The sequence below is a fragment of the Natrix helvetica genome (genome assembly GCF_964273705.1).
Source record: "Natrix helvetica genome assembly, chromosome: Z".
NCBI classification, from domain to species: domain Eukaryota; kingdom Metazoa; phylum Chordata; class Lepidosauria; order Squamata; family Natricidae; genus Natrix; species Natrix helvetica.
The window spans coordinates 84919247-84947108 of NC_138554.1; the positions used below are offsets into that span (position 1 = coordinate 84919247).

Genomic DNA, 27862 nt, shown 5'->3' on the forward strand with positions numbered 1-27862 from the left:
TTCAAATCACATTTTAATTACACATTTAATATTATAAATCATCACTAGAACATTATAATGATATTCAGAATTTTAGATAATCCCTAGCATTAGTTCCATAATTTCTCCATAATTAGTTCCTGAATTCTTCAACAGAAGAATTCAGGAATGCCTTGAAACAGTCATTTTGAGCTTTTAAGTAGCTGTGGCTATTTCATGCCATGTCCTCAATTTACAGCCATTCATTTAATGACTATTCAAAAATACAGTAGCATTGAAAAAAAATGACTGATGATTGCTTTTCATACTTTGAAGCTGAAGTATCTCCATGTTCACATGATCAAACTTTGGACACTTCACAACTACCATGTATTTATGACGGTTGCAATGTCCTAGGGTTATTTGATCACCTTTTATGACCCTTTGACAAGAAAAGTCAATGGGGAAGCCAGATTCACTTAACAACCCTGTTACTAAATTAACAAATGCAATCATCCACTTTATTATAGCAAGAATGTAAAATGGGGTGAAATTCACTTAACTTTTTTAGCAACAGAACTTTTGGGCTCAATTGTCATAATTTGAGGACTGATTGATAACCAATCCTCAAATTATGACCAAAATCAGTCTCTACTGTAATTGTGTACATTTAATCACAATTTAGAATGTAGAATAATGTGATGAATAATAGGATGATTGCCTATTTCATAACAATTCTGTAACTTCTCAATATCCTTGCGGACTTATAACATAATATGAGCTCTTGCCCTAGATTGAATGATGACTTTCCTTATTCTTGTGGTAGCTTAATTTGGTGCCAATAAAACTAACAGATTTTATTTTGGTCTGTATAAAAAGTAACGTTTGTTAAATCTTCTAATATAATATAAAAGCTTCTTTGATATGACTTGATTGGATATTTTATATAATTAGAAGAATAAAACAAAACTGTTTCATTTATTTGATTAGTTTATGAGAAACATTTTGAGAATACAATCATTAATGCCTTTTAAAATTCCTTTCCTCTAGGATGCTTTGGCAGTTTTGGAAACTCCAGGTGGTCCTAACCAAGAAAACATAAATCTAAGTACTCCTCTTTCTGAAGTCATTGGCAGGAACTTAAAACTAGCTTTGGCCAACAGCACTCGCCAAACAGTTGCAATCACTGCCAGTCCGCAGCTAAAAGCTCCATGCTGGCAAACGGTGAGCTTAGCATTTAGTTCCATTATACAAGTATGGAATCAAACTTCATTTACTCTTGGCAAATTATTATTTCCTGAAATGGTAGTCATTTTATTGTGGAAGTAAATCTCTTCAAATATAATTTTAATTACAATATTAAATACTAATAAAAACTAAATGGAAAAAGATAATGGAAAGAAAAAATAAAAATAGGTTATAATATATAAAAAAGAAATATATAAAGAAGTGACTTCAAATCTTCATTATGATGGATTATTTACTCTTCAACCCCTATAAGGTTACACAAATATATCTTTATCTCATATCCCATCCCTTATACATAAAGAAACCCATAAGGCCCTGATGGCAAATCTGGTATACGTGCCAGAGATGACCTGCAGCTCCCTCTCTGTAGGCACGTAAGCCGTCGCCTCAGTTCAGCTCTGCTGCGCATGCGGGCATGCCTTCTGCCAGTCAGCTGGTCTTTGGGTCTGTCGTGCATGTGCGTGGGGGGGGGGACAGGTCACATGCAGGGACTGCATGCGTGGGGGGGGCACAGGCATGTGTGGGGGCACACGGGCATTGCATTTTGGGGTTGGTTGTGCATGCACTTTGGCCACTCAGTCCGGAAGAGGTCGGCCATCACTGCCATAAGGTGTCAGCCTTTGAATTCCTATATCAGCAAAAAGTTTATAAAGGATTACTGGAAAATTGCAACAAAATATCTTATTTTAACCTTGAACAAACTAAATTTACAACCCCTATTTTTACAGTACTTTTATCAGTTTTAATCTTTAATTCAGCTAACTATTGTTGTAATATTTTTTTTCTCTTAAATTATTCTTTATCCCATCACGCAGATATCTTCAAAACTTTAACAAACCTCTTGTAAATCCAATAACAATGTTTTCCGAGTTATTCTCTTGGTTTCTCATTTGTGGTTCCTATTATTTGTATTTAATTTTTAAAACTTCAGGAGCTTTCTTTTATATATTCAGTAAAGCGTTCTTTTTAAAATCATTCTCTCATCTTCTCATCTTTAGTTCCACATTCCATACTTTATCTTATCAGATAAACTTTGTTCCACATATGTCATCTCTTCATTATGTCATTCTATTACATATACCGTATGTTTTGGAGTATAAGACACACTTTTTTTCCTCAAAAAAAGAGGCTCAAAATCTGGGTGCGTCTTGTACATTGAATACAGCATTTTATAGCCTCCTGAAACGCCGCTATCTTCACAAAAATGGCTGTGCATACACTTATGGAGGCTTTCAGAGAGCTCCTGGAAGCTGGGGAGGGCAGAAATAAGCAAAAAATGGGCCATTTTTTGCCCACAGCAGCACTCTATAAGCCTCCATAAGGCTATTCATGCCTTTTATTTGAAAAAAAATGGCCCATTTTCGCGATTTTGTACAAAATCTTTTTTTCCCCTTTCGGAAAGATCTTTAGTTAGAGTAATTGATGAGAATTACATTGATCAAGTGCTGTGCCAGCAGAAACAAATCTTAGGTGCTGCAGGTTGTCAGCAATTTCCTTCTCCATCACATGGATAAGTATACCTGGAAACATCTACCTACCTACCTACTCTCTCTCTCTCCCTACCTATCTACTGTATTTCTCTCTATCCCTCTATCTATCTAACTACCTACTCTCTCTCTCCCTACCTACTGTATTTCTTTCTTTCTCTATCCCTCTATCTACCTACCTACCTACTCTCTCCCTCCCTACCTACTTTATTTCTCTCCCTCTCTCCCTCCACCTACTCTCTCTCCCTGCCTACCTACTGTATTTCTCTTTCTTTCTCTATCCCTCTATCTACCTACCTACCTACTCTCTCCCTCCCTACCTACTTTATTTCTCTCCCTCTCTCCCTCCACCTACTCTCTCTCCCTGCCTACCTACTGTATTTCTCTTTCTTTCTCTATCCCTCTATCTACCTACCTACCTACTCTCTCCCTACCTACCTACTGTATTTCTCTCTATCCCTCTATCTACTTACCTACCTACCTACCTACCCTCTCTCTCCCTACCTACCTACTGTATTTCTCTCTATCCCTCTATCTAACTACCTACTCTCTCTCTCCCTACCTACTGTATTTCTTTCTTTCTCTATCCCTCTATCTACCTACCTACCTACTCTCTCCCTCCCTACCTACTTTATTTCTCTCCCTCTCTCCCTCCACCTACTCTCTCTCCCTGCCTACCTACTGTATTTCTCTTTCTTTCTCTATCCCTCTATCTACCTACCTACTCTCTCCCTCCCTACCTACTTTATTTCTCTCCCTCTCTCCCTCCACCTACTCTCTCTCCCTGCCTACCTACTGTATTTCTCTTTCTTTCTCTATCCCTCTATCTACCTACCTACCTACTCTCTCCCTACCTACCTACTGTATTTCTCTCTATCCCTCTATCTACTTACCTACCTACCCTCTCTCACCCTACCTACCTACTGTATTTCTCTCTATCCCTCTATCTATCTACCTACTCTCTCTCTCCCTACCTACTGTATTTCTTTCTTTCTCTATCCCTCTATCTACCTACCTACCTACTCTCTCCCTCCCTCCCTACTTTATTTCTCTCCCTCTCTCCCTCCACATACTCTCTCTCCCTGCCTACCTACTGTATTTCTCCCTCCCTCCCTCCCCCCCCTCTCTCTCTCATCTACCTACCTACTTTCACACTCTCTCTACCTACCTACTTACTATATTTTTCTCTCTATCTGTCTACCTACCTACTTTTTTTTTAATTTGCCCCTTCAAAACCTTGGTGCGTCTTTTACTCCTAAAAATATGGTAGTCTATTCATAGCAGCAGACATCATTATTGATAGTGTTATTATTGTAGTTATTAATTTTCTGCTTTGTTCTTCAAAGATTTTAATAGCTTAGATTTCATAATTTTCTATATCATTCTGTAAATACTAGTGTTAATTGACATCAGACTTCATGTTTTTCTGCTTAAAATCTCCACTCTAGTGCTTATTTCTTATTTTTGATAACATCTTTGATGTTCCAGTGAGTTTCTTTTTTTTGACATTTTATAACCCAGTTCTGCAGTTATAATGGTGGCTGTGCTATACATTAATTGGTTGGTCTCATATAGTGAGTTGGATGGGATGGAAGTTAAAACATTGTTTATGGAAGTTAACAGATCTTTTACTCGTTTGCTAAAGATAATTTTTATTATTGTTGTTGTTATTGTAATTATGGCTTTCTTATATTTGGGCTGACCTGGTGTATGGAGCTTCAGCTTCAGTAATTTTTAATTACATATTTTTGCTATATTGCTGAAAGTTTTGTCTTAATTTTCAAACTTTTGGAACATTATAATCTTCAAGTCATGTAGGGCAGTTTTTTTAAAGTAAATCTTTATTACATCATGATGATGATGATGATGTTCGTCCATTGTGTTCGAAGAGGATCTTCACATCTAACAGGTTGTGGGTTGCCCATTATATGTCTGCAGGTAAGGCCTATACGGGCATGAAATGTTCTGCCACAAGTCAAGCAGAATGTGTGGGTACCATTGTTGCAGAATTTGCAGCTCTGGTTTTGCCGAGTCCTTGCTTCTCTTGTGCTATGATTGTTCTTCTGTCCTCAGATGTCTAACATCATAATATAAAGTGAATGGGCAATCATTGTGAATGTTTCAATGACCTGAGGGTATGACATCACTTTGTAATGTCATTTAAAAATAAAACCAAGGGTTTTTTTTGGCCTTAATTATACCTGTATTATTTTCAGGGTAGGGGTAATAGGTCCAACCCCCCCTCCCCCAAAATAGGGTTGGGCTTATTATTGGGATGAGTCGGTAGCTAGCAATGCCATTTTTGTTTGGAGATACCTTTTAAACTTAGCACAATGGAGCTATTTTATTGAAAGAAAGAATTAAATGAATCCCACCCCTTCCCTTAAATATTAACTTTTTAAAGAGTTGTATAAAAAATGAATGCTGGAAACTTGGAAATGTTGAAAATTGAAGCTTTCAAATATTTTTCCTAACTTGCTCAGGAAGAAGAATCAAAACCATTAGCAGATGTTGTTATCTGTGTGAGTAAGAAGCTCAGTAAAAAGCAAAGTGAATTGAATGCTATTGCTGCATCTCTTGGAGCAGATTACAGGTATATACAGCTGTAAGCAATGTAGTCACTGTTAGAAGGACTATAGATTTAAATTTTAATAGCTCTATAGATTCAAATGGACTATATATTGTAATCCATTTTATGAAATATTTGATGATGGTTGTAGAAAATTAAACATGAAAACTGTTAGGGATGTAACATATATAATTATATAATATATAATTATAGTATTACTGAATATATATATATATATTTGAATATATATATATATATATTTGAATATATATATATATATTCAAATCCCAGTAAGGGTATGGCTAGCTGATGAGAGCTAATTAGCTCGAAATAGATCTATACTAGTCTCCCTTTATTTATTTATCAGTACAAATACAACATATATATGTGTATGTATGTGTGTATATATACATATACATACATACATACATACATACATACATATATATATATTTATACTAATGAAATACTAACATTTATTCATATTATGGAATTACATTCAATTTTACATTAAGTGTAAATCGTCCTTGAACATTGGTCCTAAAAAAAAAATCTAAAATTTATTTAAATTTATTCTAATCATCCTCTCTAATAAATTCTAGTTGGTGTACAAAATGCACAAACACTAAAAGTCTGGCAGCCCAGACTAAAATAATAATAAAAATAGCAAACCATAGCAGGGCCTCACAAGCACATTGGGGATCAGAGCCAGATCTTACTGGCTTTCAGAACTCTGGGAGAGAAGGCATTGTCTCTCTCTACCTCTCTGGGGAGGCCCTGTTCTAAAAGGCAGGAAATGTGACAAAATGTATGCTTCTTTTGTTCTAACAACATTTAATATATGCGACTTGGGGAATATCCATTCTGCTTAAACATACAGGGCAGGAAGTAACAATTCAAATTGTTAAGGACTGTATGGATTTTTATTTATATATCCCTGTGTATCAGAATATGATTAAGAAAAGTTTCAATTTATGTAGACAGGTAATGGCTAAATTTATTATCACAGAAATATTCACTATCTAGGTGAATTCTGCTATGTGCAAACTAATTATCTTCTTCTGAATTAGCAATTATTTAACAAGTGTTGATTGTCTGCATTTATTCTAGGTGGTGCTTTGATGAAACTGTAACACATTTCATCTACCAGGGAAGACAGAATGATAACAACCGAGAATACAAATCTGCTAAAGAAAGAGGCATATACATTGTTTCAGAGCATTGGCTCTTGGAGGTATGGATATCCTTTCTTTCTGATATTAAAGTGAAGAAAATGATTATTTTACTTTATTTATTTATAATTTATAATTAATTATTAAATTTTATGCTATCCATCTCACTAATGGCAACTCTGGGCAGCTTAAAATATAATAACAAGGTAAAGAAATAAAGCAGTTAAAATTAAGGATTAAATCAAGGGGATGAGCAACGTGGGGATCTTCTCTCAGAGGCTCTTCTGGACCCTTTGGCAGGCAAGATCTGCAGTTAGCCTCTTCCACTGGCATGAGTGGAATCCCTAGTCCCACTGAGGTGAGACAGCTATTCAGATATACTGAACCCATATCACAAAGGGCTTTAAGGGTAATGACCAACGCCTTCAATTGGACCTGGAAGCAAATTAACAACTAATGCGGGTCACAGAACAGCGGTATTACATTTGCCACATAAAGGACCTCTAGAACCTCCGTGCCACTGCATTCTGTACCAGTTGTAGCTTCTGAATACTCTTCAAGGGTAGTCCATGTAGAGCACATTGCAGTAATCCAACTTAAGGATGACTAGGGCGTGGGTAACTGCATGCAGAGCCTCACAACCCAGGAATTGGCTCAAGTGGTACATAGTTGTACAAAGACTCATAGCCATGACTACCAACTGCGCTTCGAACAGGTATTATGAATCTAAGACAATCCCCTCCCCCTTTCAACCCCATCCAGAATTAAAAATTATAAACTCCCAAATCCCAAAATATTTTGAACCCACAGCTATAGAGACACCCATAGACTCTAGGCAGTGCAAGAGAGCAAGCTACATCATCACTTGGGTCACTATGGATGGAGATGTAAAGTTGAGTTAAATTAGCATGTTAATGATACCTCATCTCATGGTATTAGATGATCCCATTCAGTGGTTTCATACAGATGTTAAAAAGGAGATGAGAGCATCAAGCCCTGCAGCATACCACAAAGAAGTGCTGTGAGCTGGATATTTTGCTCCCTCTTAACACCAATTGGAACCAGCCTTGAAGATCTCTGGAGTTGTATGAATCTACACAAAAATTGTCTAGGCAGGTGGGAACCTACTAAAGTTTTTTAAGAATAAGTTGGTGAAAGGTTCTTCATTTACTCTGAGGTTTTCATTAGCAAAAAGGATAGAGATATGGTTTTATCCCAGTTTATTATTTGCCTCCCTCACCTTCTACTACAGAAGGTTGGCAGACAATCCACTTGAAGTTCAGAAGAAAGGCTGCAAACAGCAAAGGGATGGTTTGGAAATACTTTCATCAGCAAAGTTCTGCCAGATCAAGGCAGTTTTTAAAAAACTTTGAACATAAAGTAAGATAGCTGACATTTTGTCTTAAATTTGCATGTATTTCTGAACTAGGCATGTTTTACACATGCTACATTGCATTTATAGACTGTGAATATAAAAATACAATATTTTAATAGTCTGGTTCGTATTTCATTTGGCAGTTACATGTTCACACATATCTATTATCCAATCATGTTTATTATTTATAATTGAATTGATGGAACCAACTCCATAGATTGACTTCTTTTTTTAGTGAAAATAATTTTATTCCTTGAAGGGAAATCCCTTTTGCTGTTTGACTTTGCCTTCTTCAGGAGAGCAGTAGAATTGCCATCATCTTTAGCCTATTGAGGTGGTTTTTTTAAAAAAAACAGGCAAGAAAAGCAAGAGACAGTGTGTGTGTGTGTCAAGCTGAAGAAGAGTAGTGAATTGAAGAATATTGCACAGTAAACCTTCTCCCATTCCTTCTGGCCATCCCTCAGCTGTTAGGGAACATAACAGGATGCTGTGCTATCCAGGTGATGCTGATTATTTTATCTTCTGAGGGCTGCCCTGGAAACCTGGAAAGATAAAAGAAAAGCACTATCATAACAATAAATGGAAATATGGAGGAAGGATTGCTAGGTATAACAACTTGGCAATGTGTTGATATTGCCCTCATAATGATTGCATGGAAGCTCTGGGAATTTCCAACATGGAGACAACTTCAGCAGACAATTATAATCCAACTAAATTCTGATGAACAAATGTCCGATTGACTATGGGTCTGCAAACTCTCTGAAAGCAGAACTCTTCATAAAAACAGCTCATGCAACATCAATATAAAGGAACTGTGTGTCATCAAATAAGCTGAGTTGCAGTGAAGATACTGAAATGTGGGCTGAGGCAAATATCTAGACGATCAAGAAATGAGGACTGAGACATTCAATAACTTCTGGCCAGTTATTTTACTGGATCATCTCCAGTAGGGATGTCAAACTGGTGGCCCATGGGCCAGATGCATCACACACAGCCCACTCTCATCCCAATTCCAGAAAGGGGAAAACGTTGTGATATGTCAAGTGACTGCAACGTGATGCCACAAATCTGACACCCGTAAGACTGATTGAGCTAATGTCAGTCTTTGCAAGATAGTTCTGACAAGAAGCATATAAAAGGAACTATCTCTAATTTATTAAAAGTTTACATGAACAGAATGTTCAATGTATGTTTTTCCCTGTCACCTTTACAGTTCAACAAACTAGGGAGAGTATATTTTTAGATGTTTGCCACATTCCTACTGCATGTTAAACTGCCTCTTATCTGGCCATTATTATGACCATGGCTCTTCCTTCAATATCCCAGTCTCTTCCTCTAAATCATTATAGTAGTATAGCATTATCTTTTTTCAACAAAAGAATGTTGACAGCTAGATGTGTCATGTTTAATCACTGATGGATGGGTATTAGAGAGCCTTCAGAAGCTAGGTATTGGATGGTTGTGAGATATGACCAATCAAGAGAAAAAGTAATTTCTCTACCTTCTCTTCTTGCAGAATATATTTTTAGCCTCATTGCGTGTAAAATGTTGTTGTGTATATATGGGAAGTTAAGATTTATGTGACTTTGTGACATTGTGATTAGCTATAACTTTTGCTTTCTTGCTTAAGGAAAAAGATCTAGACTTTCAGAGTCCCGTTACTTTTTACTTTTGTGCTTCATGTATTGAATGCATACTGGGCAATTAAGAACACAAGAATAATTTACATGCAACTGAGGAGTTAATATAAAAATGTATTTTACGTCAGATGTTCCATGTGAATTAACCTGACTATATAAAGATAGATATCCTGCTGTCTTTAATAAACTGGGTTTAGTTCAGACTGAGGTACATTTGAGTGTATAAAGATTCTTTGACCATAAGCTGTCCAGAATTTGGCATGTGCAAACCAAGGTACATCTAAACCATAGTGGAGAACCTATTCTGGTTATGTATTCACAAATTCCATTCAGAAGACAGTTCTTTATGTATCTGTTGGGTTGTCTCTAATAGGAAATACAAATGGTAATAACCACAGCTGTTTTCTGTGTTTATGTGTGTTTTCTTCTGGAATTCATAACATGCCTTTCTGTGATTTTATTGTTTGTGATACTGGTTTCTGTATCAGTAAAGTACAGAATAACTCCAGAGGAAATCCTGTAACTGTTTTTTTTTTTTTTTTTGCCCTCTGGAGGCTTCAGGAGCTTCCTTCAAGTCCGCCTCAAGGCTCCAGAGGACTAAAACCAGCCCTATGAACAAACCGGAAGTCCGTTCCCGAACATCCGGTTTGCCCATAGGGCCGTTTTTTTGCACTCGGGAGGGTTCAGGAGGTGCTCCTGAAGCCTCTGGGGGGGGTGCGCGGGAGGCTGTTTTGCCTTCCCCAGGCTCCTATAAAGCATCTGAAGCCTGGGGAAGGTGAAAAAAGCACACCAAAAATGGGGGAGCGCTGGTTGTGTGTGCATGCGCACTGGGGTCATGCACATAGTATTATGGGTGTGGCACACCCGCACACACCCCTCCTGCACTTCCCCCGCTTTTGGCACACAAGCCACAAAAGATTCGCCATCACTGATCTATACCATTTCAGATAAGTGACAAACTAGACCAGGGGCGTCAAACTCAAAGCCTGCAAGGTGGTTAGATCTAGCCTGCAGGACTGCCCTGGAAGCAGCAAAGGCGTGGAGGCAACGGAGGGGAGGGTGAACAAAAAGGGAAGCCTCTGCTCATCAAGTGGTTTTTTTTAAGCTTCCAAAGGCTTTGGACAGAGGTTTCCCCTTTTGATCCCCCCCTCCCCATCATTGCCTCTGCATGGCTCTCCACTCATATCTCCTAGACCTGCACACATGTTTGTGGGTATTTGTGTGTGGGGTCTCCCCCACCTTGCAGCCCCACGCCCTGAACAGAGACCTTTTGCGATGTCAAGCTGCAAACTAACGAAAAGCCATTTTGGGGGAGTGCTTGTTTCTTTTTCTCACTTATTACCACTTCAATGGTATGTGCTCAAGGTACTGTGAACTGCACATCTCCCCCAACCTGCCTCCAATCGCATTGCGCTCTGCCCCCCAGCTCTTCCCCCATTCCCAGGGAAGGCTGTAAAGAGCTCCCATCCCGGCTTCTCTTCTCCCATTTTTTTCCTCTCTTATGTCATAGCATGGGGCTGGGTGCACACACATGGTGGTGGTGTCCAGGAGAGTTGAACTGAGAGCCATACAGAGGCCCCTCAGGTGCAGAGGCAATGACAGGGAAGAGGGGTCAAAATGGGGAGCCTCTGTCCAGATCATCTGGCAGCTTTAAAAAAAAGGAAGGAGGGAGAGGCAAACTTGGTTGGAGATGCCCCAGTTGAAGGAGAAAGCAATTTTGTGTTCTATTTTGTTACAGACAGAACTTTGTTGGTAATCCAAGTTAACATTAGTATTCTTGATTTGTGAGCTCTTAGGAAAGTATCACCTCCTGTGTGTTGCAAAGCAGAGTGAGGAAAAATTTATTCTGCTATATTTCCAGTCTGAATTAGACCATAAATACATAAATAAATACAATAGTAGAGTTGGAAGGGACCTTGGAGGTCTTCTAGTCCAACCCCCTGCCTAAGCAGGAAACCCTATACCGTTCCAGACAAATGGCTATCCAACATCTTCTTAAAGACTTCCAGTGTTGGGGCATTCACAACTTCTGGAGGCAAGCTGTTCCACTGATTAATTGTTCTAACTGTCAGGAAGTTTCTCCTCAGTTCTAAGTTGCTTCTCTCCTTGATTAGTTTCCACCCATTGCTTCTTGTTCTGTCCTCAGGTGCCTTGGAGAATAGCTTGACTCCCTCATCTTTGTGGCAACCCCTGAGATATTGGAACACTGCTATCATGTCTCCCCTAGTCCTTCTTTCTCTTAAGCTAGACATACCTAGTTCCTGCAACCGTTCTTCATATGTTTTAGTCTCCATATCAGAGTCCATACAGGAGAGCACTTTTAAGGATTATGTATCCTCTGTTTCTAAATGCTAAAGCTGTTGCACATAAAAAACAGGAGCGCTGATCAACTATCACAGTACAGCCACAGCTGTACTGTTGTCTGTGGATGGCCCCACTAAATGCAAGCACAGAATAAACTGAGCTTGGTTTGTTCTCAGTCTTTTAAATGGCCACAAACTACTAGGAAAAGTGACATTTGATCACAGCAAGGAGGCATCAAGAAATTCATCATGAAGGGACAGGAAAGGGAAATAGGAAACAGAAAAAAGAAGGAAAGAGGAAAGGAAGGAAATTATAATGAGAGGGAGGGAGGGTCTGAAGAAAGTCCTGTCTTGGCTATCACAGCCTTGCTGCCTTTTCACCATCCCCTTGTTCCCTCTGCCTGACCTCTCCTGGTCCTATAGTTGAAAATGCTTTAGTTACAAAGCCAGGTCTCCTCTGACCTACACACTTTACCCTCCTGCACACATCATGAGAAACCTGACCAAGGAGAGTGAGCACAGCAGTAGCAGCTCCAAAGGAGGTGGGGGAGGCTGGGCACTTGCCCTCCAGGGCTCCAGGCAGCCTTTGCCGCTGTCTGGTGGACCTCAGCATGGCCTGAGAGGGATGGCAAGGCTGCTCTGGTAGACAAGGGTTTGGTGCTTGCCATGGTCTCCCCTTCCTCCGCTGGAGACAATGGATCCCCCCGGCCCCATCCGGGCCTCCACAGGCGCCCCCAGCCACGAGCTGTGTTGACCTGGCTACGCCCATCCCTGTCACACCCAGCCAGCTGACTGAGGTCAACCACAAGCCTGATGCAGCCCCCAATGACATCAAGTTTGACACCTCTGGTCTGGACTCTTTTTAAATCATCCTGTGATGGAGTGCCTATGATTTCTGAAGGCACTTCTCCACTGGTTAATTGTACTCACTGTTAGGAAGTTTCTCCTCAAGTCCAGGTTGCTTTTTTCCTTAATTACTTTCCAACCATTGTTTCTTGCCTGCTGTCTGATGCTTTGGAGAATAATTTGACCCTCTCTTCTTTGTGGCAGTCCCTCAGCAATGTGCAGTGGCAGCCAAAAAAACCCAATGCAGCTGTTGCATTAACAGAGAGGTACAATTAAGATCAAGTGAGGTACTAATACCACTCTATAAAGCTCTAGTAAAACCACACCTAGAGTACTGCATCCAGCTTTGGTCACAACACTATAAAAAGATGCTGATACTCTAGAAAAAGTGCAGAGAAGAGCAACTAGGATGATTAGGGAACTGGAGACTAAAACATATGAAGAACAGGTGAAAGGAAATGGGCATGGCTAGTCTGGTGAAGAGAAGGATCAGGGAAGACAGTGTTCCAATATTTGAGGGGCTTCCACAGAGAGGAAGGGGTCAAGCTATTTTCCAAAGAACCTGAAAGCCAGACAAGGAGTAATGGATGGAAACTGACCAAGGAGAGATTCAATCTAGAAATAAGGAGGAACTTTCTGACATTGAGAACAGTCAACCAATGGAACAGTTTGCCTTCAGAAGTTGTGAGGGCTTTATCACTTGAGACTTTCAAGAAGAGATTGGACTGCCATTTGTCAGAAATGGTGTCGTTGTAGCAGGGGGTCAGACTAGATGACCTATACGTTCTCTTCCAAATATTAATCTGTTAAAATACTGGAATGCTGCTATCATGTCACCCCTGATACTTCTTTTCTTTAGACTAGCCAAACCCAAATCCTGCAGCTGTTCTTCATATGTTTTAGTCTCCAGGTCTCTGATCACCTTAGTTGCTCTCCTCTAAACTTTTTCCAAGGTCTCAACATCTTTTTTGTAATAAATGTTGGACCTGGGTGATCAACCCAAGGTCAAAAAACTTTAAATTTGGATGAAAAAGAGACCGGGAATGGAATTTAGCAGCTATTTGGCAAAAGGGTGATTTAACAGAGGGGGCGGGAAAGAGCGGAGACAAAACGGAAATCCCTAGAAGACTTTTACTCCCAAAATTTGGACTTAGAAACATCAAAAATAATAAAAGAACTTGGGGGGGAGGGGCATTTCCTTTCTTTTGCTACTTTTTTCTATTTTTTATGGAATAAATATGGATTTTGACAGCTTTTGACAGCTAGAACACATTGCCTACAGTGGAGAGGGAGATATCTAGTGGTGAGAAGAGGATACTACAAACCTAATAGAAATTGACAGGGGAAAGTACATCTGTAACCTGACCTTGACTGTAGCAAATAAAGATACTTTGAAGCTGTGAGGAATAACGAGGATTAGTTTTTGCAACAGTGTTGTGGATTGGACTTACTGATTTTGGGGAAAACAAAAAGTAAATAAAAAGTGGAGTTGGACTTTAGAAATTGGAAATAAGAAAAGAAAAAAAAGAACTTTAAGCTTAAGTAAAAGTGACATAATAGAAAAAGTTTAAATAATTTGTTAAATTAATTAAACTGACAATATGGAGATTTTGGATGTATAATGAAATACTTGTTAAGTTAAAAAATGTACGTGAAACGCTAAATGGGAAAAAAAACTGTGGAAACTCAAGGGAACTCTTAGAACAAGGAGAAGAAGAAAAGGAGAAAGGAAAGGGACTGAATGAAGAACATGAAGATAACATAGAAGAAAGAGATTGAAAAAGAAAAATACTTAGATGATTATACTGGGATTTACAGTTACATACCCAAAGGAGGCAAGAGGGAAGTGGCCCCCAAAAAGGGAAAATTAAATAGCAAAGGTGGGATTAATGGGGAAAGATGAGGGGAGAGGTACTAAAGCAACAGAATTAAAAAGGAGAAAAAAGATTGGAAAGAAAAAATATAGGAATTTCAAGATCAAGAAAAAGAAAAAGCTAGGCAAATGGGTGGAGAGAAGAGAATATAAGAAGTGAAGCTCCTGAGAGACTAAGAGAAAATGGTTGAAAGGAGGAAAGAAAGAAAATGATTTACTAGTAGAATAGAATAAAATATAGTAAATATAGCCAACGTTATATATTCAATACAATGTGAAGGAAATAGATTAAAACTATTACTTGTGGATAACTAACTAAATGAAATGTTTACTACATTAAATTAAACTTGAGGATATGTTATTAACAGTAAAACAGAATAATAGATGGAAATAATGTGTTAAATTTGATTAATTTGGAGAGGCAAATAATGATATTGTCTATATATTAAAAAAATTAAAATTAAGCGAGAGAATATGGAATAAAAATAAGATAACTGAAATGTAAAATGGAAATATGATGTAAAATGTACTATGCATAATAGAAGATGTATAAGGGGGGGAAACCAGGACAACCCTTTGTTTATAAAAAAATGTTAAAATATGTAACAAAAAATAAAAAAAACTTTGTTTTTTAAAAAAAACATTTTTTTTTAGTATGGTGACCAAAATTGGTTGCAGTATTCCAGATGTCTTACTAGGGCTTTATAAAGTGGTACTAATGCTTCACGTGAACTTGAGTCTATGCCTCAGTTTATATGTTTGATCTCCCGCTCGCTGCAGAGTTAGTCTCCCAGTTGATATTTGAAGTCTCCTGTTACTACTGTGGTATGCTTTCTATATGCTTTCTATATGCTTTCTGTGGTATGCTTTCTATGTGCTTTCTTGCTAACTGGTTGACAAAGAGTTCATCTATTTCTTCTTCTGGGTGATCTGTAATATACACTTATGGCAATGTCACTTTTTCCTCTTTTATATTGACCCATATAGATTCTGGATTCTTTGATCATGTGCATTTCTGTAGGTATGTAGTGATCTCTTGCATATAGTGCAACTCAACCTCTTTTTGTTGATCTATTTCTTTTGAACAATTTATATCTATCCCTCAGTACATTCCAGTCATGGGTTTTGTCCCATCAGGTTTCTTTAATGGCAACTATGTCATATCTACCCTCGTGTATTATTGCTTCTAGTTCACCCTATTTGTTCTCCAAGCTTTGAGCATTTGAGCACTTAAGACTTTTATGCCTGTGTGTAGGTATGTTTCCTGCATCACTTAGTTGTTGTTTGAGGTTTTTTCTCATTCCCTACTTCATTGTTTGATTTGTTTTCTTGGCTTTTATGATTGGTTTTGTGTTCTAGAGATTCTAAAGATTGGTCACTTTCCTCCTTCAATTTTTGATTAAGCAGGATGGATTTGATTTAAATCAAGTTGATTTAAATCATAATTTTTGAAGAGAAATTGTCATCTCTGTACTACAGCAGCTTCTCCTCTGACCTGCTGTTGATTCACTGACAGTCCCAATATTGCAGAATATATAGCTCATGCTATGCTCCATTTCATGCCGAATAAACTAAATTATTAATGTATCTTAAAACTATCTTTAGATAGATTTTTACTCATCAATTTTTATCTACCCTGGTTTAAAACCCTTTTGATGAGTTAGGCCAGTCTTTTTCTGAGTACATTTTCTCCTGTTTTCATGAGGTGCAGCCCATCCCTTGCCAAGAATCCTTCCTGAAGGTAATGTAGTCCATGGTCCAGGAAACCAAAGTTTTCTTGATGACAACAACCCTTTGGCCAGTGGTTTATTTCTAGAATTCTTTTTCCCCTCAGTGGGTGTTGCCCTTTCTTGGGAGTACTGATGAGAACACCACTTGCGCTCCTAACTCCTTTGTTGCCTAGTTGCTTATAATCTCTCAATATTGCACTCAGATTCTTCGTTGTGTTATTCGTCCAACTGTGAAGGAGGAGGAGTAATCTGTGGGCCTAATTATTTAGGTTAGGTTCTCAGCCACATATTTGATTTTTGCTCTGGAGAGACAACATACCTCCCTAGATGCTGTATCTGATCTGCACATGGCTGGTTCTGTTCCTTTGAGAATGGAATCTCCTATCACCAACATTCACCTTCCTTTTTAGGAGGGTGCAGTCTGGGGTGTTCTGTTTATCTCAGGTAAGTTTGTCAGTGTGACATTTTTAGGAATATTTGGTGCTGTCTCTTTTCTAAGTGTCTGCATGTTTTTTTGGAGGGGAAAGATTTTGGTTCTGCATATTTTCATCTAGAAGCAGAAATTGATTGCTTTAATGGGGCTCCTTCTGGTTGGGTTAGATTGGGTTGTAGGGATTAGTTAGATGTATGCTGCTTGCTTTCTTTGATTATTGTGTTTCCTTCTACCATATTTTCCCCCAAAATAAGACCCAGTCTTATTTTCTTTTGACCCCTGAAAAAATGGTTAGGACTGCCCATGGCATCAGGCAACCTCACAGCTGAAGGCCCCTCTCTTCCACAGCTCACTTTGTGGCTCTGGAGCAAGTGGTGACCACTGTTTCCACCAGACCTGGAGCTTGGGTGTTGCTCAACTGCTGCTACGATGAGGCAGAAAGCCATGTGGCCTGTCGGAATCGGCATGGAATTCTGGAAGATTGTGGGGACCCTGTGCTTACAGTAGAAGCAAAGTGCAGCCAGTCTCTTTCATGCAATGAATTGTCTCTGTGTGAGAGAGAAAGAGTGAGTGAAAGAGAAAAAGAAATAGCAAGGAGAGTAACAAGAATTGCAGGCAACACTGTTTGAAAGGGATTTCCCCCCCCCTCTCTCTCCCTCCCTCTCTCTCTCTCTCTCTCGCACACAGACAGCTGTCCCTTTCAAGTGATAAAATGTTGCTTGAGAAATCAGCAGGAAAAAAACCCCTCCACATTTTCCTGCTGATCGTCCTTTTCTGAAGGGACACTTGAAAGAGACAGGCTGTGCTTTTTCTTTTGTAAGCACGTGCTTCCCACAATCTTCCAGAATTGCCTGCAATTCTTGTTACTGTGAGAGGCTGCATGCTGCTTCTGGGCAGGGGAGGCTCAGTCCCCTTACCTGGTTGCCCTCTACCGTGTGTGTGTGTGAGAGAGAGAGAGAGAGAGAGAGAGACGGCCAATAGGAAACCCTTTCAAACAGCGTTGCCTGCAATGCTGTTACTCCCCTCCGCTGTTTCTCTCCCTCCCTCCCTCCCCCCCTCTCTTTCACACACGCACACAAACAGACATTTGATTGCTTGAAAGGGACAGCCTGTGCTTTGCTTCTACCATAAGCATACACTTCCCACAATCTTTTAAAATTGCCTGCCGACCGCCCTTTTCTCAAGCACCAGCAACCAGGTAGAGGCTTGGGGGGGGAGCCGATTCTGACAAGCCGCATGCCTTTCTGCCTCATTTTAGCAACAGCCTGAGCAACACCTGAGCTCCAGGCCTGGTGGAGTGCAAACCATGGTCACTGCCTGCTCCAGAGCCACAAGGTGAGCTGCAGAACAGAGGGGCCCTTGGCTGTGAGGGTGCCTGGCGCTGTGGGCAGGGCTGGGGCTAACAACAATGCACCGGAAATATCTCCAGGCGCCCGGAGAAACAGAATTCTCAGCCCTCGCTGGCTCAGATGATCCGAGGGCTGTGATTAAGGGGCCGAGCAGCCATGAGATGACCAGAGAAGGGAAGGGTTCTGTCACGCCCGCCCATTTCACTAGGGGGTATTTTTGGGGTAGGTTGTATTTTCAGGGAAACACAGTATATGTGAGATACTTCCATTTGTCTTCCTCTAAGGGTTTATCAGCAGGGTCAAATTATCCAGGAGTTATTTGTTCATTATTTGGCTTGATTTGGGTATAGCTTTCTTGCGTAGGTTTGAGTTTGGCTAGAGTTGCCTCAAGATCTCTTACTTTTTCCTCTAGTAGTTCACATAGCTTACATTTAATACATTTATAATTTGGGTGTTCTTTGGGCATAAGCACAAACATGGAACATACGTTGCATACCACAATAGTATCAGTCACCTGTTCCATGAGTTTGTTTCTTTTTGCTCGTTCTTTTAGAGGTAAGAAAGAGTATGGATTTTTTGCTATCCCTTTTCTGCTTTTGTGCTTGTTTTCTACCTTATTTAACTGGCTTATGTTAATTTTATTCATCCTTTTATTCCCTATATGTTTTTAAAGTTTTTGAGCTGCAATTCCTCCCTACCTTATTTTTTAAGATTTGCCTTATTTATTTGATTGACCTTATTCTTCCTTGATTTGTAGTGTTCCACTCTTGTCCTTATCATTTGCCTATTTATTTCACCTATGTATAATGCCTATGTTGTTCACTGCTCTGGCCTCTTGTTTTCTTTGCCAACTCTGTTCTGTCTTTCGATGCTCAGTCTTTTCGGCCTCGTCTCTACTCTGGTCAGCTCTCTTGGCCTACTGTTCAGTTTTCCGATTGGCTCAGCTCCATTATCTGGTCTACTCTCAGCCTGCCACTCAGCTCCACTATCTCTTTCCCCAGCTCTCAGGCTCAATCTCGCTGCCCCTTGCTGCTGCTAGCTTTTCTCCCTGCTGCACTGCCACTGCTTTTTGCTCTGCAGCCATGTGGCTCCCATTTGCTGGTCCGTCATGCTGGGGACACTGCAAACAGGACTGCCTGAATGATCCCCAGCAAGCTTGCCTCTCCTCTCCGTCCTCCCTGCTTCGTTCTCTCATTTGCTTTGTTCTCTACTGGTCATTGTGCTGCCCTCTGTCTGTGGCCTCCCCGTCCCATCGCTGATTTTCTTCCCTGCTCTGCAGCTGACCCCACTCACTCACCGCTAATTGGTTTTGCTGTCCTCAGTCCATTTGCCTTTCCACTCACCTCATTTCAATGGACCTCTGGTCTCTTGGGTAGGCCTTGCAGCTGGGCTCTTTCTATTCTAATTTCGCCAACCTTCCTCTTTTTCCTTTCACCAATCTTTTTTCTTTTTCTATAACTTATCTTTCCCTCTCCACTTCCTACTGTTTTATTGTCATTTAATAACAACTTTTCTCCCCATGATGTAACAATGCTTCCTCCATTGCTGCCATCTTGTTTCTTCCCCATCTAATGAAGCACTGTCCTAAAAAGGCAAGAATAAATGCTGCTAAGTAAGAAGTTTCTAAATCAAAGAATGTTTTGTTTTTGAGTGTTATGCAATACAAAATCTTGATTTTGAAGGGTAGAGCACACTTGTTTAAATTAAAATTTTAAAAATAAAATGTTGCAAAAATATCTCAAGGACTGCGCTAGAAACAGTTTATCTTCTGTATTTGAGTGAAGGAATTCTGTATTCCTTCTTCAGCAGTAGTAGCAATGGTGGCAACAGCAGCAGCAGTAGTATAATAGAGATGATGATGTCAAGCAATTAAGACCTTAATTTTTTTTTTACTTTTGCTTTCTTCCCTTCCCCCAAAAGATAGGATTGGAAAGATGGGATCAGAAGTGAAATAAATTATTTCTTCTTGCATTATCGTATTTTTCAATCTGTAACACGCACTTCTTCCCCCCCCCCCAAAAAAAGTGGGTGGAAATGTCTGTCTTATAGAGCAAATGTTGCTGTAGCCCCGCCCACTGGCCCTCACCTTTCGGCCTCTGCCTCCCAGCAGTTTGCCTCCTTGCAGCAAACAGCCTGGTCAGCTTCAGCACAGCTGGATTTAGCATGAGCAGCTGATTGGCAGTTGATCGGCATCCAGGAATACTGCCTATCAGCTGTTCCAGGCTGCAGGGATCACCGCCTCCATGAGCCCCATTTTTTGGCCTCCGCACATCTTATTTTTGGCCTGTTCCAGGCAGCAGAGCTTGCTGCTGAACAATGGTAGCAGCAGCAATAGGTGGCGGCAACAATCATCACCACTTGGAATGGGCCGAAATGGGGCATGCTGAGGCCAAAAATGAGATCCCCACAACCTGGAACAGCTGATTGGTGATATTCCAGGAGGCCGATCCCACTGCCAATCATGCTTGTGCTTAATCAGGTTATGCTGAAGCTGACTAGGCTGTTTGCAGCAAGGAGACAAATTGCTGGGAGGCAGAGGCAAAAAAAAAATTTCTAGTCTTCCTCCCCAAAGCTAGGTGCGGCTTATGGTCCAGAGTATCTTATAGTGAAAAAAATATGGTACATCACTTTTGGGCTGCCTCTTATTTTTCTAATTTCATGCATCTGATGAAGCAAGCTTTGATTAGTGACTATATAGGTCAGAGATCCCCAACCCCTGGTCCGAACACTGGCATTGGTATGCAACATGCCAGAAACTGGATTGCACAAGCAAGCAAAGTCCCATTTGCGGGATGCAGGCAGCACACAAAACCACTCCCCTGTGGTCCATGGAAAAACTTCTTTCCACAGAACCAGTCACTAGTGGCCAAAGGGTTGGGTCTGTGATCTAGGACATGTTTACTGGAACTTTCTGTGGGTAAACAAAGTAATCTTTTATTCATTATCTATTAGGCAGGAAAGAAGAAAATATATATTAACAATATTTAAGAGGCAGGGCTGACGTCGCAATGGTCATATGATCTTGAAGCTCCAAGATCGCCATCGATATCTCTGTCGCTGGACAGTCCTTTTTGACCTAAACCGTCCTGTAGAGATGGTGATAGAGAAGGGCACATCCTGCTGATCCCAGGGACATCGCAAAGTCCCTGGTAGATCCAGGAGAACCTTTTTTTTCCTGCAACAGAGAAGCAGCCATTAAAGCTGCTGAAAGTCTGGACAGCTGCAGAAACGGAAGGCAAGTTGGAGAGAAAGTGTGTCGAATTGGTGAGATAATTTTTATTATTAGATGAGGGAATACCCCAAAAGATTAAAAGTAAAGTTAAAATTGAAGACCGAAAAGGACAAGCGGTGAGATTAAGCCTGAGTCAAACTTAGTGTGTTATTTTTCTTTAATCCTTTTACTGCTGGAATTTCTACAAACGCTTCTTATTTTTTAAACTGGATTGATTTTATTTTTATTTTTTTAAGACTTTCTTTTTTCAACACCCTATAGTATTTTCCTTTTAAAAACTGTTTTCTTTCCTGGAATTTAAAGAATATAAAGAGGGAAGTAAAAGTAGAGGAAAAGAAATAACACTGCCACTTGGAGGTTTCGAAATATTGTTTTTTCTTTTCTTTGTTTGAGCATTTGATAATCTTATGCAAAGTAAGACACTTCAAGGACTCTGAGCTTATTTATTGAAAATGATGGTGGGATGAGCACAGATTGTTTATACAGGTGCTCCTCTGGGTACTATCAGTAGTTGGATTGGAGTGAAAAGCTTGGAGTTGAAAGATTGCAGTGAACTCGGAAAGAGAATTGTTAACTTTGTTTGGAAAAGAGCCTTGGATTCTATATAGTGGCAGTGTTTACTATCCGAAGGAAAAGATCAATACAGACGATGTTGCAGCAGGAAAAAGAAAAGGAAGTGACATTGCAGATGATTTTGCATAAAATTCAAAAAATACAATTATGAACAGAGAACATTGAAAAGAGAAAGGAGAATATTGAACAAAGGATAGAAAAAACAGATGGAAAATTTGAGAATATCCACCAAACGATGAAGAACTATGTGGACAGATTTCAAAAAATTGAAGAAAAAGATGAACAAAGAGATAAGAAAATTGGAAATATTGACAGCAGATTGAGCGTGGTTGAAAAAGACAAGAGTGGGATATTGGAATGGGAGATCGACAGACTAGAATTTTACCTCAGATTCCAGAATATAGAAGAAGGCAGAAGCAATGATAGAAATTCTGGCAGAAGCATTGGTGATAATCAAAGAGAAGATGATGGAAGGAACAGATGAGGGGTTTTGAGCCTTTACAAGATATACAGTGAAATACAAGTTGCCAAGAGATGTCCATATAAGATTTATTTAAAAATAAATTTGAATACAAATACCAAAAATGGCAAGAGATAAAAGATTGTACTACTATTGGATACAGGATAATGTAATGAAATGCTATAATAAAAATTAATTTGAATTTATTTAAATTTAGAATATTTTGCATAAAATGAGGTAATAGTTATAATCAAATAAATGATTAACAATGATAATAATGTATACATATATACTAGATTGATAATATGAGATTTTATATAATTTGTAAGTGAGGACTATGGAGAGTATGCACAAAAGTTTTGTAACCAAAGATAAACAATTTTATAAAATATGGAACTTATCAATGGTGAGACAAAAAAATATGGAAATATGCTAGAGAATTTTATAAAGATACTGGATGTATTTAGGATTGATGTAATGAAGTGCCATAAAATAAATGTATTCAAAATTTAAAATATCTCACATAAAATGAAGTAATAATAGTTATAGTCAAATAAATGTTTAACAATGATAATAGTTGTATACACATATATTAGATTGCTAACAAGAGATTCTATATAAATTGTAAGTGAAGATTATGGTGAGGATGCACAAAAGTTTTATAACCAATCGACATACTCTAGGAAACTGGAAGATGGTTTTATGTTTGTCTGTGCTTGTTTGTTTAAATATATATATATATATATATATATATATATATATATATATATATATATATATATATATATATATATATATATATATATATATATATATATATATATATATATATATACATACATACATACATACATACATACATACATACATACATACATATATAAACAATATTTATTTCTGCATTTATTGTTCTAAAGTGGTGGCATTAATCTTTTTTTTCTGACCTTTTTTTTTCTTCCCAGAGCGCACGAGAATACAAACGACTAGCTGAATCTATTTATCCTCATACATATAATCCTAAAATGAGTTTGAATATTAGTGGTGTGGAAGATGACAGATTCTCACAAAGGCTTGATTCTGCTGGAAAAGAAGGGAAAGGAGACAAAGTATATTTTTTGTTCACTCTATTCTTCCATTCAGTTTGATAATATTAATCTGTATGTATAAATAACAATAATGGTTTTCTGATTTGCTTTCATTCATATCAGTTATAGATAATACCAACTTTTAAAAACATTGCTTGCTATTGTATAATAGAAATAATCAGAATATCATTATTAAAATGTGTAAACTTTTTAAAGAGTTTAAAAATTTATACTTCAGTCCAGTAATGCTTTGAATATAGAACATTTTGGTTTAAAGCTCTATTTCACGGGTGTCAAGCTCACCGCATCACATTGCTGTCATGTGATGTTTTGCGACATTTTTCCCATTCATGGAGTTGGGGTGGGTATGGCCTTTATATGATGCATCTGGCCGGTGGGCCACCAGTTTGACACCCCTGCTCTATCCAAACTAGGCTTGAGGAAATAAAATGTTTCTAAATCCTGAACCTGGTAATGATGATAATTATATGTATATGTATATGAGAGAGACATACATCCTCCCTTGCTATAGTTCTCTTTAAAAAAACTATTCTATTTTGGTCACCCAATGTAAAAAAGATGTTGAGACTCAAGAGTGCAGACAAGAGCAACAAAATGATTAGGGGACTGGAGACTAAAGCATAGAAAGAACGGTAGCTGGAATTGGATATGTCTAGTTTGATGAAAAGAAGGACTAGGGGTGACATGGTAGCAGTGGTTCCAATATCTCAGGGGCTGCCACAAAGAGGAGGGAGTCAAGCTATACAAAGTACCGGAGAGCAGGACAAGAAGCAATGGGTGGAAACTAATCAAGGAGAGAAGCAACCTAGAACTAAGGAGACATTTCCTGACAGTTAGAACAATTAATCAGTGGAACAAGTTGTCTTCAGAAGTTGTAGTTACTGATGCCTATAGTGTATTATTTGGGTTTTTGTATATACTTTTTAATCCTGAATTGTTTTGTTATTCAATTATTTCAGAATAATTCACTGAATGATAACGATACAAAAAAAGTTATTGATCAAATAAATGAAGTTGAACAAAAGGAGCATGAACCAAAAGGAGGTAACGTTTTGTGTATTTGGCCCCGATTATTAAGTACTAGAATTTTTCATTGAGTTTTTAAAAAATTAGACTGTGAAATGGGAAAAGTGTGACATAAAAAGGGATCTATTGCAGTTTTTAATAGAAGGCCAATTGGTGTGTTTTGATTGTAATAGATTCTTTATTGATTCTTCTTTTGTATCTAAGTTTTAACACAGACATTGGAAATGAGGGAAAACTTTCAGAAGCAACTCCAAGAAATCATGACTGCCACAACTTTAGCAAAGCTGCAAAGACAAAGGAACTCTTTATCTCGGAATGGTTTTGAGAATTCTCCAGCAACTCCAGATGGACCTCGTTCTGCTCGTAATGGCCGCAGTAGAATTTTGGAAGCTTTAAGGTAGCTACTAACTAGAATATCTTAAGATTTCAGGTCTGTTATCTTAGGAAAATTGCTCAGAGCAGCTTACGTTATGTCCTCCTTTTTTTCCAAACACTTGCTATATATCCTCATGTCTCAGGCAGTCACATGATGGAGCAATTGATGTCAATACTGAGCCATCCCAGAATGAACAGATAATTTGGGATGACCCTACAGCAAGAGAGGAGAGAGCAAAGCTTGCCAGCAACCTTCAGTGGCCTAACAGTCCTTCACAGTATTCAGAACAAATTCAAACTACTGCAGTGCCCCCAGGAGAACTTTCACTTAGAAAGTCTTTGAGTGATACAAACATTATTGAAATGGGTAAGTTGCAGCATAAATGGCAGAATGGCATTTCAGCATTTGAGTTTGGATTTCATTATTGCATGAGAATCTGTAGTTAAAAACTGCACAATTTAGCTGCCTTTATCATTTTTTATTTATGACATGGAAGATATCTGGGCTGAATTAGGTATATTGCTTTCATTTCAGTGCTTGACAATTTGTGGAGCTTCTAAAATTTATATAGAAAAGCAAAGAGTCACGTAGTCAAGGTTATCTGGATTATTTGTTACTTTGTACATGAGCACTTTAAATGCTTTATTCTTTTTAATAAATCTGCCTGGAAGGTATTTTATTTTTATGTTTTTATAGTCTTGATGAATTTGAAATCCTTTCTCATGCAAAATGTTTGGATTCAGAAATTTGTACTGAGACTGAAGTAGAATTTAGAACATATTTTTGTGACGTGTTTGGATTAACCTAATGTTTATAATTGATATTATTTCCTGATTGCTTATTTGGACCCTATGACTATCATTAAGTGTTGTTCTTTATGATTCTTGACGAGGTAACTTGTACTTGAGAGTACATGCATCAAAGACAAATTCCTTGTGTGTCCAATCACACTTGGCCAATAAAGAATTCTGTTCTATTCTATCTTATATGTAATTGTGTTTACATTATATATATTGTTATTTCATGTGTAATGTGGCGGAAGCGCACATTGAGGGGTTTTTTAATTAAAAATCTTTTAAAAATTATAAGGGGTTCCAGGGATGGGGGGGAGGTACAGGTCAGGAGGGATGGGAGAGCCAGGCGTCTAGGTGTGGTCGAAGGAGGAGGGAGCGGAGTGGGGGAGGAGAGGGAAGATAGCATTCCTGTGCAGGGCTCTTTGATACCAACGGTCGTGGGGAGGGGCAGGTACGAGGACAGATCAAGAGCGCGTAGTCGGTTGGGAGACCGGGGTTTTTGGTCATTCCCGGTCGTTTGTACCAACCCCTGCATACTAGGTGGTCAGGATCTACAGACCCAAGGCCTGAGACTGCTGTTATGCAACGCGAGGTCCGTTGTCAATAAGGCCCCCCTCATCCACGATCTAATTTTGGAGGGGGAGCCGGACCTCGCAGGAATAACCGAGACCTGGTTGGGCCACGAGGGAGGTCTTCCCCTCGTGGAAATGTGCCCACCAGGTTATCGAGCATTTCACCAGCCTCGGGCCCAGGGAAGGGGCGGTGGGGTAGCAGTGATTATCCGGGAAGACTTAGAGCCGAGAGAGTTCACTGTGCCACAGACATCCGGGTGTGAGTCCCTTGTCGTGAGATGGGGCCCAGGGAGGCAGTTGGGCCTGCTGATAGTATACCTGGCTCCTCGCTATACGTCAGCGGCCCTGCCTGAACTCCTCGAGCTGATCTCATCGGTGGCGGTTGAGACCCCCAAACTTTTAGTGATGGGGGATTTTAATCTGCCGTCGATGGGAGAAGCGTCTGAGGGGGTTCGGGAGTTCATGGCTTCCATGACAGCCATGGACCTGACCCAGTTAATTCAGGGCCCTACTCACGAGGGAGGCCACACGCTGGACCTTGTCTTTGTCTCTGGCCAGTGGATGAGTGATCTGGGAATAGGGGATCTAGACACTATTCCCCTGTCATGGTCGGATCACTCACTTCTCCGGCTGGACTTCCCTGGTGCTACCCCCCGCCGCGAGGAGGCGGAACTGGAAGGTATTAGATGGTTCCGCCCCAAGCGCCTGATGGAACCGGATAGGTTCCAGACGGAACTTGGGCCACCTCCTGTGGACCTGACCCGCCCCCGAGTAGAGGACCTGGTAGTCGCATGGAATAGTGCGGCTACCGGGGCCCTAGACCGGGTGGCGCCTTTGCGGCCTCTCCTGCGACGAAGAACCACCCTGGCACCTTGGTTTACCGAGGAGCTAAGGGTGATGAAACGCCACAAGAGACGCCTAGAGAGTCGTTGGAGATCCTCCCGTTCCGAATTTGACCGAGCACAGGCACGAGCATATTTGAAGACGTACCTTGTGGCACTAAGAGCGGCCAAACGTCAACATTGCGCTGCTCTTATTGCGTCTGCAGATAACCGCCCTGCCGCCCTGTTTCGGGTGACCCGTTCCCTCTTGTTTGAGAGACCACGGGAAGCCCCTTTACAGGGTAGAGCAGAGGAGTTTGGGAATTATCTACAGGACAAAGTCGCTCAAATCCGGATGGGATGGACCCCTTTCAGTGGTTCAGTAGAGACGCCCGTTGCGAGTCTTGAGGGACCGCTTTGGGAGGAGTTTGACTCGGTTGCCATCGAGGATTTGGACAGGTTGCGTGGACGTCTGCGACCCACCACATGTTTATTGGACCCGTGTCCCTCCTGGCTTGTACTGGCATCCTGGGAGGTCACGCGTGACTGGCTCCTGGGCCTGGTGAACGCCTCGCTGGGTGAGGGGTCTCTACCGGCCGCCTTGAAAGAGGCGGTGGTGAGGCCCCTGCTCAAGAAGCCTTCCCTGGACCCAACGGACCTAGCCAATTATCGTCCAGTCTCCAACCTTCCTTTTTTGGCGAAGGTTGTAGAGAGTGTGGTAGCACAGCAGTTCCCACGTCACCTGGAGGAAAATGATTATCTAGACCCGCGCCAGTCCGGCTTCCGACCCGGTCACAGCACGGAGACGGCCTTGGTCGCATTGGTTGATGATCTCTGGAGGGCCAGAGATAGGGGTTGTTCCTCTATCCTGGTCCTATTAGATCTCTCGGCGGCGTTCGATACCATCGACCATGGTATC

At 40.0% G+C, this 27862-nt stretch overlaps 1 protein-coding gene across 3 annotated transcripts in view; it reads left to right on the forward strand.

The window, feature by feature from the left end:
- TOPBP1 (DNA topoisomerase II binding protein 1) overlaps positions 1–27862 on the forward strand; it is an 80225-nt gene that overhangs the window by 32844 nt on the left and 19519 nt on the right. For all 3 annotated transcript variants that reach the window (XM_081971285.1, XM_081971287.1, XM_081971286.1), the window contains exons 15-21: positions 1009–1182; positions 5177–5286; positions 6373–6496; positions 23211–23354; positions 24314–24398; positions 24585–24777; positions 24899–25122. In XM_081971285.1, coding sequence (XP_081827411.1) covers positions 1009–1182; positions 5177–5286; positions 6373–6496; positions 23211–23354; positions 24314–24398; positions 24585–24777; positions 24899–25122 — 1054 coding nt within the window. The remainder of the gene's footprint in view (positions 1–1008; positions 1183–5176; positions 5287–6372; positions 6497–23210; positions 23355–24313; positions 24399–24584; positions 24778–24898; positions 25123–27862) is intronic.